Raw genomic sequence first — 14,833 nt, forward strand, 5'->3', positions numbered from 1 at the left:
GCCGACGTTGAGAGCCTGAAACGTCGTTAACAGCCACGTTTGCGTGTGCTGGCTGAAGCACACACACACACACACACTAGCGCACACACTCGCACACTAGCGCACATACTTATACTATATTTCACCCAAGAGTGTGTGTATTTTTGTTGTTATTATACGGAGAGCGCGCTCGCAATTTGGGTCGATGGTAAAATAGAAAAGCCAAAAGCAAGGCAAATACACACACACACACGCACACCCGTGCACACTGGCAGGAATTTCTATATGTACGTATGTGTATATAAATATATATATAAAATTTCGAACAAAGGTCGCTGGAGAGAAGACCAGTGCACATTTATATAGAGGTAAGTACATACATACACACATATAAATAAACCTATATGTTTGTAAGTGCGAGGGTGACCTGAGTTATGTGCCCGCTCTGTCTGCATTATTTTTCACTGTGTGCGTCCTCCGCCGCTTTTTTCGTGGACTTTTTCCCGCTAGTTTCATGTTAATTGCTCGTGGCCTGTCGCTTGTTCCAGCAATCTGCGTTAATTTTAAAGCCTGATTTATACACAACAAATGCTGTACTGGATGTAGTTGCACTTGTACTTGCGCAATTGCGGATTGCAGTTTTTTAATTCGCAGGACAGTAGTCCTTCGAGTAGTTTTGTGTGTCACGAGTGCTCCGATTTGGCAGCTTTATTTGCTTGTGCGGATGGGAGCAAATAGGAATGGGAATGGGAATGGGAATGGAATGGAATGGGTGGCCAAAGGCAAACAAAGCGCTGGATTGGATGGGATTTACCGCGTTGGCTTATCAAGGCTTGACATCATCAACATCCATACCCATCCGGAGATTTGCCCGTTGACACCGTGTCCGTCCTACCCATTTTATTTAAACAAAGGAGTCAACTGTAGTCGATCACAGCCCTTTTGGCCCCAAAACTTTTCCAGCTGGGCCAGCCACTTTGTGACAGGACTTGGCTCGGTTGAGTCATTAAAATGAGAAATGGCTCCGGGCTCCGTGTGCAATGTTGGGTTTAATTGTTGGCCAAAATGTGACTGCGCCGCTCACGGGAGCAGAAACACAGTCCGCAGTCAGAGGACGGGCTGTCTGAATCAGGGGCATAAGGTAGAAAGGTTGCTGGGGCACAAAAGGTTGCAAGGTGCAAAATGTGGAAGCTGGAGCAGCAGCTTGACTTTCGCTGATGTGGCACAGCCACAGCCACGTATATATATATACGAGTATATTCACATATGTGAATGTTTGCTGGGCGCACGTTAACACGCTCTGGGGCGCATACAGAAAAAAAAGTATATTTCATCGTCCAACTGCAGACAGTTGTTCCATTATGTTCATTTGCAGTCGCTTATGCTGCGGCCAGGAAATTTATGTTCGCCATATTACGTATACGCAGCGTACAACAGTTTTGCGGAAATTACTGTGGTCCTTTCGCCTCAGTGGCGAGCACTTCATGCATTGCGTTACGTATACGAGATGTGAGCCCATGAATATCGCTCATACGCAGTGTGGTTGCAAAATAATTGCCACGGATGCGGATACCGTCAACATCTTACTTCGTAAAGTATCATGGGAATTAACCTGCCAAACATATTTTAGAACTCTTCACGCTCTTGGTCAAATGTGTGTTTTTTGCTGTATTTTTTAATTCATACCATTTTTCAAATTGCAGTGGATAACGTGTGGGCGAAACGAATATGTACCTGCAACCCCATTAAACATTTGTCTGATTCCGGGCCTTGAACTTTATACGCCATCATTTCTCAGCACTCACACTCGATTCCCACTCATCGATGCCCCATGCAAGGCAAATTCAATTTGTCTTCGCTGAAAAGTTTGACACAGGGAGCCGCCCAGCTGAAAACTTCTCGCCCCCGAAATCGAAAGGCTCATTTAAATGCGAATGCCATTAGTCAAGCAGCACCCACACACTCACGCCCAGATGCAAAATTCCACATACGATATATGCGCAGGAATGACTTGGGATGGGATTGGGATTGAGTGCAGAGTAGAAGGGAGACTCACCATTGATACCACGTTGATTGGCCGCATTATCCTCGTCGGAGCCGGGCACTGCATTGGAATTGAGCTCCGGATCCTGTTCCTGGTCCTCCTCCAGGCCGAACATCTGCTCCCCGGACTGGAAGGGGTACATGATCTCGGCCTCGTCCTCGCCGGACGTTTGGGAAGGGGCGCCCACTCCGCCCAGGACATCGTTGTGGTTCTGGTTGTGGTTCTGGCTTGGATTGTTGCTGTTGCTGCTGCCGCCGAAATGCTGCTTGGCCGACTTGGGCTTGGCGGCATCTCCCAGTCCCAATCCCTGGGTGGCTAGGCAGAGCAGCAGGATGCTGTAGATCGGCAGGCGGAGGCAGCGGCGGCTTCTGCAGCGGCTGCTGCTGCTGCTGCTTGGATGGAGCAACTGCTCCGCGGAGGCACCACGAGATGATGTTGCAGATGCTGCAGATGCTGCAGGTGTTGCTGGCAGCTCTGCTGTTCTGCTTCTTGTCTTTGCTTTCGTTATTGTTGTTGCTGATATTGTTTTTAATGTTAATAATACTAAGCGCTTGAAAATATTTACACACTCGTCCAGTATCGTAGCTTGGTGTTGTTTGTTCATTGCCAGTTCAAAGGGGGCGTGGCCTCGTAGGCGCCCCCTCCGCCGGCGACTGTTGAAGTCTATCGTTGTGCTGCTGGTGCGGCTGCGGCCTGCGGACAACATGTTGTCGCTGTGGCACCAAGTGTTGCTGCTGTTGCGGCTTGCAGTTGCGGCTGTTGCAGTTGCGGCTGTTGCAGTTGTTGCTGCTGCTGTTGCAGTTGCAGTTGCTGCTGCTAAGGCTCCATGATCTTTAGCTGCGGCTTTCTGAGGCAGCTCCTGGACCGCTGCTCCTCCCACTGCTGCTGTTGCGATTGCTGGTTGCTGCCTCTGCTGTTGCTGTTTGCTGCATGTTGTTGGCTGCAACATTGGACCCGTTGGATTAATGTTGTTGGTTACTTGTTTGATCGGTTTGTTTGGTTTGTTGGTTTGTTGGCTTGGTGTTATGTCGTTTCACTTGCAAAACCGTTTGTTGTCGTTGTACGCTTTTGATTAGACTGAGTTTAGGTTACAGTTTCTCGCTCGCTGTCAGATCTAAGCGATTCATTTGTATCACACAACTTTATATATACACTATACATAAATAACAATTAACACGGAACGGAGAGAGCGGAGAAATTGGGAGCGGGCGCGGTTGCGGCTGCGGCTGCGGATGCGGATGCGGATTCAGGTTGCTGTTCCCGCTGGTGTTGCTGCTACATCCGCTGCTGGCGAGGCTAACAGGAGCCTCGGCATTTCCATTTCCACGGGGCGCGCTATTCCCCTAGATTTCCACACACCCCCGCCTCTTGTGGTACTTTTCACGCCACCTTTTTTCAGGCTTTTCCGTTTCACTTCACGGCTCCCTCACGGCTACTGTGCCACTGCTGCTGCTGCTGCTGCTGTTGCTGCTGCGCTTGCTGCTACTGCTATTCCTGGCCATTTGTCTGAGGCTTTTCCGCTTTTCCGCTTTTCCGCTTCTCCGACGCGCTCTGTCCCTGTGTGCGTGCCCGAGTGTGGAAAAGTATCCCTGAGTGGCCGCTGCGAAAGCTGGAGCTCAATCTCGGTATCGGTAGCAGTGTCGGTCTGCAGCTGGACTACATCACGCTGCGCACTCCGCTGGCGTTGTGAGCGCTGGCTGCCCGAGCCTCTTTTTGAGCCTGGCCAGGAGGTGGGCTGGAAAACCGACAGCCTACGAGGGCCGAGGACCGAGGACCGAAGCAGGACCAGGGCCGACCAGGATGCGAGCCTGGAAGCTCGGCTTTCCTTTCCAAAACTGCTTGAGGAGTGAGGGAGAGAGTACTGCTGCGCCTGCGTCGCTTTTGTTTACATTTTCGAAGGCTTCGCTCGATGACTGTTAAGGCTCAAAGGATGCCTGTCTGTGGAAGGAAAGTGGCAGGATATAGTTAAATTTGTTGGAAGAACATTTAAGCTAGTTTGTAATTCTGACAAACTATACAGATTGTGCTACAAACAGCGCTTTTAGATTAAGCACAATGTTGCTTCCATTCCATTCACACACTATTGTTATAGAAAGCCAGTTTATATTTTTTCATAAATGGATTGAAAATACATATGTTATGTTCAATTACAAAAATAAAAAAACAACTATCTCAACTATCTCAAATAAATGGCAAAAATGTACCTTTTTAAAATATTTCTTTTAGAGAATATACTTTTCCTCAAATTAAATGTAGTTTTATTATAGCTATTTCTTTATTGTTTAATTTAAACGCAAACATATTAAATGAAGTAATTAAAACCTTTTTCACATTTTTTATACTTTTAAGAGAAGCAGTTTTACTACCCAATTTGGCTCGCACGCTCGTTACCAAAAAGTGTCCGATTTCTTAACAAAATCATTGCAAGCTCTCTTGGCCAACTTTTCTCTTTGCCATTTTCCAGGCCCTCTCTGGAGCGCAATTTTCCGCACTCTCTATCGCAATTTTCCTGTCCCGCTCTGGATGCCGCTTATCTGCTAGGCCTTATCGCTTTTCTCACGGCTTTTTCTTTGCTTTTGCTTTCGTTCGCTGCTGTGTTTGTTGTTTTAGCTTACGCTTACAATTTTTACTTTCATTTAGGTTTAGTAGGTGACTCTCCACCCCCACCCCCACCCACACCCCGCCCACTTTCCCATTTCCCAGCCCACCGAGCGTTTTTTACTGCTTCTGGCTGAATGTGCGGTTATGTTCATTGTTATGCTTTGAGTAGCTCCCGCTGCTTCTAGTCCTAGTCCTTTCTTTCTCCTGCTAATCCTGCCCAGCCCCGCTGGCCCATCCGCTCCTTTTTGTCCTTTTTCCACTGTTATTTTTAGCCGTAGGCCAGAGTTTGTCCAAGAATTCAACCGTGCGGCTTTGTTATTAATTATGTTTTTCCCCCGCTATGTTTTGTGTGTGTTTTTTTTTAGAAAATTGCGTAACATTTTTGCGCTTTCTTTGCTTTACATAATTGCCCTATCAATTTAAAGGAACCAAAGGTTATTTGATATTTTCTGTATAGTTCATTTTTAGCGACTTGAAACCGAACTAAAAGCCTAACTCAAGAAATATAACTTTTCTTGGATTCCTCCAGTATTACAAACTTGTATAGTAGACTTTAAATGAATACTTGTGTAGAACACATGCCACATCCATACAATACACGAAGGAATGCAAAGGAATGTCTATGGTCTTTCATATGAACACTTTTAATTTGATGAATGGCACTAAAAGCTGTCGCCTAATTCTAGAAAAGCAACGCTTTTATATAATTTGTAATAGCTACTAGGAAAGGGGTCAGCTTCTAAGCCCCATAAAATCTACCAAGATCCCATTAGTCGCGCTTTAAGCCAAGCCAAAAGAACAGGGCCACATGGAAAGTACTGGCTAATTGTTATATCATTTGCTGGGCAACTTTAAAGGGGCGGGGTCGCTTTAAGAACGGGGTCGAGTCCTCGTGACTGCCGAAAGTCTGACTGTTAAATGTTCTTCTTGACTTGACCAGTTGAAAAAAGAAGGCAACCTGAAAGCGTGAAGAAACTCTGCACACTCACAGATACACGCACACACACACAGGGCAGAGGCAACGTTTTGACCTCTTTATGAAAAAGGCCTCAAGCACGAGAAGGCTCAGACTCACACACACCAATGCACAACAAGCACGAACGGGGCTGCCATTAGTGTTTCTGCACTCACACAGACGACCGAAAAACGCTTTGCCCCGGCCGCCCCAGCCCCCCTCATGCGCCCCATCATTTTTGTGGCTTTTTATTGCTTGATTATATAAAAATTGGCTTTTGTATATCATATTTTGTTCACCGCAGCGGCGATGCGTTCATTTTGTCTCCCCTAAGTACGCCAGGATTGGGGCACTTTCGATTCTGAGGTGAGCTTTTTCGATTTGGCTTAAGTTTCTCCTTTGATTTCAAACTGCAATCAATTTGCCAACACCTCGCGCACCAACACACGCACACACACAGCGCACACGGTTAAAAGTTTCTGCACACACATACACCGAGCAGGAGGACTTTTGGACGCACCATCCGCTCCTTGGTCCTGCGAGGATGTTGTCAGCACAGCGCCCGAAAACGATTTGGGTTCCCTGGCAGGCGACCACGAGTCCGGAGGCCACACACGAAGTCGATGGCGGGCCGAGTGTGAGCCGAGCTGGGCCGAAAGGATAACGACTTCCAGTCCGCTGGAGGATGGGGCGAATTCAGCTGGCCAGGATCGGGTTTGGTTTCAGTTTCAGTTTCAGTGCTAGTCTCAGTTTCGATTTCATTTTCATCTGCGGACCTATATCCACGGGCATCGCTTCGATTTGTAATTAATTAATTTACGACGACTTCCGCTCGTACATATTTGCATTAACAACCCATCAGGACGAGCATTCTGTGCCGTCGCTCTCGGGTTTCCAGTTTATAGCATACTTTCGGGGGTACGAGAGCCGCCAAAAAGAGAGCGAACGCGCAGCTGTTTTCCACTCTAGTTCTCCACCCCACCCCAACCCACGCCACCCCACCTCACGCCACCCACTCAAACAAACGCCAAAAGAAAGAAAGAAATAAACGTTTGTGCATGCGTTACAAGCACCTATACAGACGCAACGAATACACACACACGCGGACACTCTCCACGCACAATTGTATTTTGATTATGCCCGGTTTTGGTACGCCGCATACCTCGGATACTTCTACGCACAGCAATGCCAAATGCCCGACCCCAAATCCAGTAGCTCCCCTTTTCTACCCCCCCTTATCTACCCACGCTCCTCACACCGCAGAAAACCCAATCCAATCCAAGCCAAGCCAACTCAACCCTACGCCCCACTGATAGCCGCCAAGTTTGCCGTCACATCAAATATTTATTGCGACAAGGGAGCGAAACAAGTTGGAACGAAATAGTCGAAAATTCGGAATTTAAAATTTACCCGCAAGTACTGCAGAACTTTCTGAGGCAGCAATACATTAAAGTCGACAGCGCGCACCTCAATGAAACTGGTTTGATGCCTTTAGTACAATAAGTCGGTTTCCTACTGAGAAGCCACCTAAAGACACATTTGCATTTTGTCTAGATTGAAGATAGTCGTCTTCCTTCCCAGAAATATGGAGAATCAATCCATTCGTTTGCCAAAAAATGTAGTTCACTTACAACTTTGCTTGAGTCAACGGAACTAAACCGGCAGGATACGGCGTAGTAGCCTGACCAAATCCAGAGTTCAAAACATTTTAATCGCCATTAAGCCATTCATAATTTAATTATAATAACTTATGCAAGCCGTGACAAGAGCACAAATTGAATCGGCTATAAATATGCGTGGAAGGAAGCAGCATCAACTCAAAACCAAAATGAATCTCAGACTGGGTGTTCTTCTATTTATGGTTTACAACTTTGGCGTGAGGTGGTCTTTTGCGAGGACGGGAGGAGAATAACGTACTTTCTATTGATTTGTTGAACTAATAAAAGCGGTTAAAATTAAAAAAATTTGAGAAAATATAACAGTAATATTATTTTATTCACCAAATAAAATGCCATGTTTGGTACTAGTAAGTATACACCCCAGTGCACTTGAAGATATGGTAAATACATAAGTAACGCGCAGTATTTCAACTTAGGAGCGGTTCTTAACAGTACTCATATTCCTCATTGATATTCCTTATATGCTAGGACCACCTTTCCCTGAGACGAAGGTTAGAACCGCGGATAGAATAGGATCGCCCTGCCTCGCACTTCTACTTTCTAGGTTTTTAGCCGACCATCCGTGGAGACCAGCTCATCGACTGGTGGAAGGACCTCAAAGGACCATTGATATAAGTGTCTTAAGTTCTAGGAGCGCAAATAGAGTACAATACTCAATAGAGTACAAGACAATAAGTACAGCAAATTAATGTGTGATAAGTTTAACGAAAATACCTGAACATCAGGAGGAGATATACGGAGAACGATACTCCCGAGGTGGTCGTGTCGTGTCCTTCAAACATAAAGGTCCTCCTCGTAGATCTCCTGCCGTGTGAGAGGACCACAGTCGATGGTGAAGGATAGCAGGGTGTCCAAAAAGGCCAACTTCTTTCGTGGCAAGGATGGCCCTAGTTAGGGTATTGCGAAATTGGCGATGCCGAACATCAATTTCAGGTTTTTGAATTTGTTCTTACTTTATATTTCTGGTTAAATGGACCTTGTACTTATTTGTTTATCTATCAGTCAGACGGACGGCAGACGGATTGAATAAGTAATCTTCCGTCACATGCCAGGCCTCCAAAAATGGTCATTAGCGATTAATTCTTCGGGTAGTCAAGCATCCCAGATCTGGACACGACAGGCCAAAACGGAAATGCGACTGGCCGAAACAAATGGTGGAAGTCAGAAGCCACTAACAAAAGAGGTATAACTCTTATATTCATAACAATGGAATTGGCAGGCGATTTTCTCAGTCTCATCCGACATGGGCATATGTTTTTCGGCGGAGGCTGCTTAATAAAGCATATAATATGAGAATTAATCAAGGACCACGCATTGGCTTTTCGGCTGCGTGGGAGAGCTGGACCCGTGACACGTGTGCCATGCAGAATTCCTTCCTGGGAGTTGACTCCATGACTGTCGGGAAAAATTGCCCACACAGAAACATTTGCCATTTCACGATTACATCTCCATGGGCTGGCAATAAATCAAATTGGCAAACGGAAAGAAAAACAGAGAAAAGTTTAGCACACTGTGAATGGCTTTTATGGCATTTGTTTGGGGCCTGTAATTCGCTTGACATCTCAATGCTGCTGCTACTGCTGCTGCCGCCGCTGCTTAATGCTTAATGCCCAAACTTATAACGGGCGAAAATTTTAATGAATGACGTCGTCATCATCAGCAGCTGAAGCCGAGAGTGGCAAGGACGTCGGCCCACCCACCACCCGCTCCCCTTTCAAGGACATGTTTGGGCGAGCAGCAGCGGGCAAACAAACAATTTCAATGAACTTTGATAAATCGCTGCGAGGCGAAGGACGAGTCCGTATATTCCGTATACATATAATGTACGGCCGGGCATTCTGCTTGACTGGGCTTCCTATTTCCGGTTCCCATTTCGGTTGCTATATTTGGTAGTGCCGCTGAATGCTCAGTGATTATGTAAATTGTTCGGCCCATTTGCAGCAGCTTCCTCTGTCGATGGCTTTATGTTTATTTTTATTCATCGATGGCATCTATTAAAAGAATATTCCGCGCAATCCCAGTTGGCCTATGGCTTTTAAACATAACGAACCCTTGAAAACTTACAGAGCCCCATTCGCTTCCTCAAATATTAGTCGAGCAAACGCAACTCCCAACCGGAGATTCATTTTAGTTAATTATTTCTGGGCTTATCAAGTGGGGATCACACATGTCGTATACGCAATTAGCAAGCTGAGAACGCAATCGCTGTCTTTAAACGAACAGCAATTCCCCAAACTCGCTGCCTCATTATCCCACTTTTCCGCACGTTGCCTGTTGTCATTGCCGTTGTCTTGTTTAATGCATTTTTGCCTTCATGCGGCTAAGAGGAAGTAAATATTGCGCATACGCCACGTTGTGAGCACGCAATGCTGCATGGCGTGTTTGGCTCGTTCGGAGGCAGAGAGAAATGGCTGGAAGTAAAGAGCGATGGCTACGGTGGAGGCTAAGCTTCACTACAAATTTAAGTCAATGAAATTAAAAAAATTATAAAAATTAAATAATATTATTATGTTGGACTTCGTTACATCCAAAAACATAATGTATTTAAATCAATTTTTTATTATTTACAAATATTAGTATTGTTTATTAGTCAATAATTATAGTCTCTAAATTGAATTTAGATTTTACAACCAAGAGATAAAAGAGTCACTATATTTTAATTTTGAGCACCTTGCGATTCCACCGTACTTGGCCAAGCTAAAGGAACCGCATTTACTGGCCACTTAAAAGAGAGAACTCCCATGTGGCCAGCCCATTCCCATTTCTGCCCCTTTTCGGGATTCGCAAAACTATGCAAAAGGCTGAGTAGCCACTGTACCCTCCCCCCGCCTCCTTATCGGGCCATAAAAAGCTGTATAGAATGTTGCAATCAGTTAATTTAAGTGCAGGCCAGGCCAGCACGAACAAAGAGAATGGGAAGCAGCAACAAAAGGAAAAATGGAAATTTCAATGCGAAAATATACACACAAGCGAGTGTACTTGTGTGCGTGCGGCTGTGGGTGTGTATGTCTAAGCAAACACGCACAGTGGGCCACGCACAGTGGGTCAAGTTCCGTTTCGAGTGGATTCATCCCCAAAACGAAATGAATTCGCAGTGGACTGAGCCTCAGGAAAAGTTAGGGAAAAGTGGGAGGAATGTGGGGGAATTTTCCTCGAGGCACACACTGGCACACACAAACACACACACACACATACAAGCGCACAGCAAAGCACAAGTGGCTACTAATGCAAATAATTTACAAGTAGCAAATGTGGGCGGCAAACGCCAGCAGCAGATTCAGCAGCAGCCAACGTCAGCAGAGACACAGAAAGGACAAAACAAAAATGGGAAAGCGAAAAAATAAAGGAAAACACACACAAAATAAACGACAGTCGACGAGGCAAAATGTCGTCAACAAAAAGAAATATAACCAGAGGAAGGCTAGCTTGGAAGACCTAGGCTTAGAATACCCTAAAAAGTCTATTCTTGCTGAAGATGTCGAAAGGTATACTTCAAGTCCCTATATATATGGATCGGCATACTGCTTCTTAAAATAATGAAATAAAACTATGGGAAAATCACTAAGCCTAAAACAGTTTACGTTCATATTTAGGATGGCGGTGAACGAAGTGTGCGCAGGAAAATGTCCTTTGCAAGGGTATTAGGCAGTAGTAAAAAAAGGCATGGAACTGGGGAGGGGTGCAGGGGGCAGGAACCCGGGGCAAGGGGAAAAGGAAAAGAGGGCAATGCTGGGAGCACCGAGGCTCAAGCCAGAGGAGAGGACTGAACGGAAGAGAAGGGCGAGTAAAAAGGACATTATGCGTCTTTTCACATTTGAGAAAAGGACAAATTTGTAAGGACAAGTGTAAGTGAAGGAAACCGAAACAAACACACAGGCACACGCACACTCAGCAGATACCAATACACGTGCACACGCACTAACACACACACACACACACAGAGCGACGACGAATGCCGCAAATGTTTGTGGCCCCGCCCCCTCCGCCCCTTTTTGAGGCTGTTGAGAGAAAATCAATGCCAGACCATGAATCAAGATCAGGTTTTCAGAACGAATTAGGAGGTCTTTTCGGTTTTGCATTGAGCGATTGATCTGAAGAAGTTTTACAGGACAGCAAGTTTCAATGGGAAATGGTGCAAGCTAAAATTCCTGGTAACTCATTACAGGAGCATTTAATTTGTAGAACTGAAGGGATTTGTTGGTTGTGATATGAACATCGCTTTCAAAAGATTTCAGTCGAATCATACTAAGGGCAGCTTCTGGGAAAACCATTCTAAATGTTTTCATTTTAATTGCATTTTCTGAATAAACTAAAGTTAATCAGTTAAGTTTGATGAAATGACGCTTCAACAAATGTAATCGGTAACTGATGCAAAGGGCTTTTAAAATCAAGCAAAAGTTTTAGAGTTGAACTATTTATAGCTTTGCTTTCGGCGTAATCACGTTGCCCTCAGAAAGAATCTTTTTCCAGTGAAAAAGTAATTAGGAAGCTATTTCTGAATCTTGAATAGTTTTCTCCTGACAATTCTTGTACAATTTTCCAAGTATGTTAAAAGCAAAGAAAATAAATAAAACATGAGAAAAAGCAATAGTCTAGTTTCTCGACTATCACCATTACTCAGCTAGTGGATTGGCGAAGATGAATTTTCACAATTTTTTTGGCAAATCGAAAAAAAATTTTTGGAAAAATGGAATAAAAAGAAGGAGAAATAGTTGGGCGGTAGTGTGGGCGTGGCAACATTCTGAAGTAAACTTGCGCAGCGTAGCTCTTAAATTACTAAATTTTATAGTTTCCGAGATCATGACGTTCATACGGACGGACAGACGGACATGGCCAGATCGAGTCGGCTATTGATCCTGATTAGGAATATATATACTTATACTACATACATACTTTTCAACGGTTATAAAAATAAGGATACAGAAAAGGATACCATATCAGAGAAAGATTCTTCGAAGAAAACCTACTAGCTGCAGTCACTTAATTACCCAGTTGCTCCAGATATTACAGCGTTTCGGTGGAAACTGTATTATCAAGTGCAAATATGTGAGGTGACAGTTCTTTTAATTGATGTGTTAGTGTGGAGCACAATCTGCAAGTTCGCACAAATTCTTCAATGACTGAAACAAGAAAAAGAAAGCCAGAGACCGGAAAAGTAGAAAGTGCTTTAATTTTTGGCTGACTGACTTTTCACAACTTTCGCGGTAAATGGGTGTCAGGGGAGGGGCGGTGCGGGGGCAGGGGCAGGGCAAATTCCGGTCGGGGGGATGAGGAGTCGGTTCGCCCAGGAATGAGGTGGCACAGTCACTGGCGTTGGCGCGTGGAGGTAATTGAAGTGACGTTTATGAATGTCATCCGTCAAGCACTCAAGGACATTTACATACAAACGCGCACACATGGACAGCGTGGCACAAACACACACACACCCGCACACGACCACGCACACATGCAGGGACGCGTGGCCCCACAGATGCGAGCTTACACAGATTTTTTTTGTGTCTTACACCCAGTAGCATTTCTCTAGCTAATGGCGTATTCAGTTGCTGTTCATATCGTCCGATCTAAGCATTAATTGGTAAACAGTAGTATAATTTTAAGATTTTTAGTTGGTTTTGTACAGATGGGATAATTTGTAAGGATCACATTATTTTGAAATGATTACGAATTTACCTTTTCCAATAAAATAACATCTAAACGTAAATCTTAGTGTTTATAAAATATTTATTATAATAGAAACATCTGAGCATCTAACATCCGAAGGTAAATCTTAGTATTTATAAAACAATAGATATTATAGAAAGCTAATGTGTTTGAAACCCCCATACAAGTAGATAAAAACAAGCAAGCAGAGGGTAACCCAAAGTCGCAATCCCACTTGTATTTGCTTTTCGCGTTTATGTAGACAAACTCACACACTGCGAGAAATCGAAGGAGATGTGGACAAGGGACGCGCACCGAACCAATACAAACATGAGTTGTCGTCCTGCACGGAAGATGTCAGTGCAGGACCTCCATGAAATTCATTGTGCGTGTGTGCGCGTGTGTGTGTGTGTGTGTGAGTCTATGTCCCTGCTGCTGTGTGTGTTTCTGTGCGGGCTTGTGTGTGAGACAATTTAAAAATAAATACAAGAAACTAGCACAGTACGTGATGGCGGTGGGTGGGTGGTTGTGGCTGTGGGAGTGGGTGGGGATGTGGGTGGCCTGTGGATGTTGCAGGGCCACCAGCGAGGGCAGAATGATAGATTGAGAGGAAGCCCGCAGCAGAAGTCCGCACTTACAGCTCTGCGGACTGTCCCATCCTAGCGAAAGGACTCTGAGATATGGTCCACGGACCGACGGGCCATGTGCGAATCCAGCCGAACCGCTTGCTTTTATAAATTGACAAAGGTTTACCAGGATCCATATATCATTGTCTTGTTTGTGACGCTGATGAGCCCAGATTTGTTTATGCACATGTCCTTTTTATCGCTGGAAAAGTATCTATGCCATCTAGTCTTGTACCAAATTCTTTCTATCCCGCACCCTTTATCCTTATGCCGCGTGGATAGTTCGCTTTCATAAATTGACAGGGCTTTCCCATAACCATATATCATTGCCTTTTGTAAGATAAATTTGGGAAACACGTTATTATAAAACAAACAAAGGTTCTTATTTATACAGTTTATGCTTTTATCAATTATGTTGATTGCAAGTGTATAAGTTCTTTTCACTTTATATTTCTGTTTTCTCCTTTAAATCCTTGTCATCGAACTTTTGAGTTGAGCTTGTATTTTCCTCTCTGATTTGAAACAATTTCCATGCAGGAATATTCTGCAACGTGCCTTTCCTTGCAACATGTGGCATTTTTGCATCAGAAATTCTGTGAAAATCCAGTAACTTTTCACCCCAGCTCTCTTTTCAAATGAGCCTTTAATGTTTCTTTTGCATTCAGTGGCACTTTTCCAACTTCGGTTGATCGATTCTTCCGGAACTCATTGCCTTACCCATGGGAATGCAATTCTGTCTCTTCTTAGAACTGCATCTACATATATGCAAGGATGTGCCTATGTCGGGGCTATAAAGTAATATATGTGTATATATATATGTACATGTATCGTGGCAACCCACTTGGCTTGTCTACTAATTAAAATGCATGCAATAACCTGAAGTCTTTGTTGCCACATTCTAGCTGCTGTGGTTGTTGCTGTTGCCGTTGTTGCCACCGAGGCTGTTGCTGATGTTGCTTTTTTACTCATGTTGCCCCTAATGTTGTTGTTCTTGTTGTTGCCCCTGTGCGTAGAAGGACGCTGCAGCAACGTTAACAATTTGCACAAAGTGCTTAGACATGTGAGGATGAAAACTTTTCTTAAGGCTAACTTACGTTGCACTGGCAGAAAGGGTAAGGAAGTGAAGGGAAATCCCCACCTGGAGGGGAAAAGTATTGGGGCAGCTTAAGGGGGAGCTTCCGCCGTTTCTCCACATGCCTGTAATCCCATCTATTGATAGACTTGTTCTTGCCGAAAGCAAGTTACATTTTTAATTGTCTATCAAGGGGGGCTATTTATAAAACAAAAGATTCCGAAATGTCCTTGCTGC

The 14,833-nt window shown here is 44.6% G+C and overlaps 1 protein-coding gene across 9 annotated transcripts in view; it reads right to left on the reverse strand.

The window, feature by feature from the left end:
* The window catches only part of LOC6541485 (sodium/potassium/calcium exchanger Nckx30C), a 35,329-nt gene extending 29,163 nt beyond the window's left edge, over positions 1-6,166 (reverse strand). For 6 of the 9 annotated variants that reach the window (XM_015159517.2, XM_026979798.1, XM_015159519.2 and 3 more), the window contains exons 1-2: positions 6,100-6,166; positions 2,036-3,961 (exon numbers count right to left, since the gene is read on the reverse strand). In XM_015159517.2, coding sequence (XP_015015003.1) covers positions 2,036-2,972 — 937 coding nt within the window. In that variant the 5' untranslated portion in view covers positions 2,973-3,961; positions 6,100-6,166. Of the gene's footprint in view, positions 1-2,035; positions 3,962-6,072 lie in introns of all 9 variants that reach the window. The other 3 variants (XM_015159514.2, XM_001969300.3, XM_026979797.1) reach the window with 2 other exon arrangements.
* Positions 6,167-14,833: the final 8,667 nt, after the last annotated feature.

The sequence above is a fragment of the Drosophila erecta genome, unplaced genomic scaffold (genome assembly GCF_003286155.1).
Source record: "Drosophila erecta strain 14021-0224.00,06,07 unplaced genomic scaffold, DereRS2 tig00000055-arrow-pilon, whole genome shotgun sequence".
NCBI lineage: Eukaryota > Metazoa > Arthropoda > Insecta > Diptera > Drosophilidae > Drosophila > Drosophila erecta.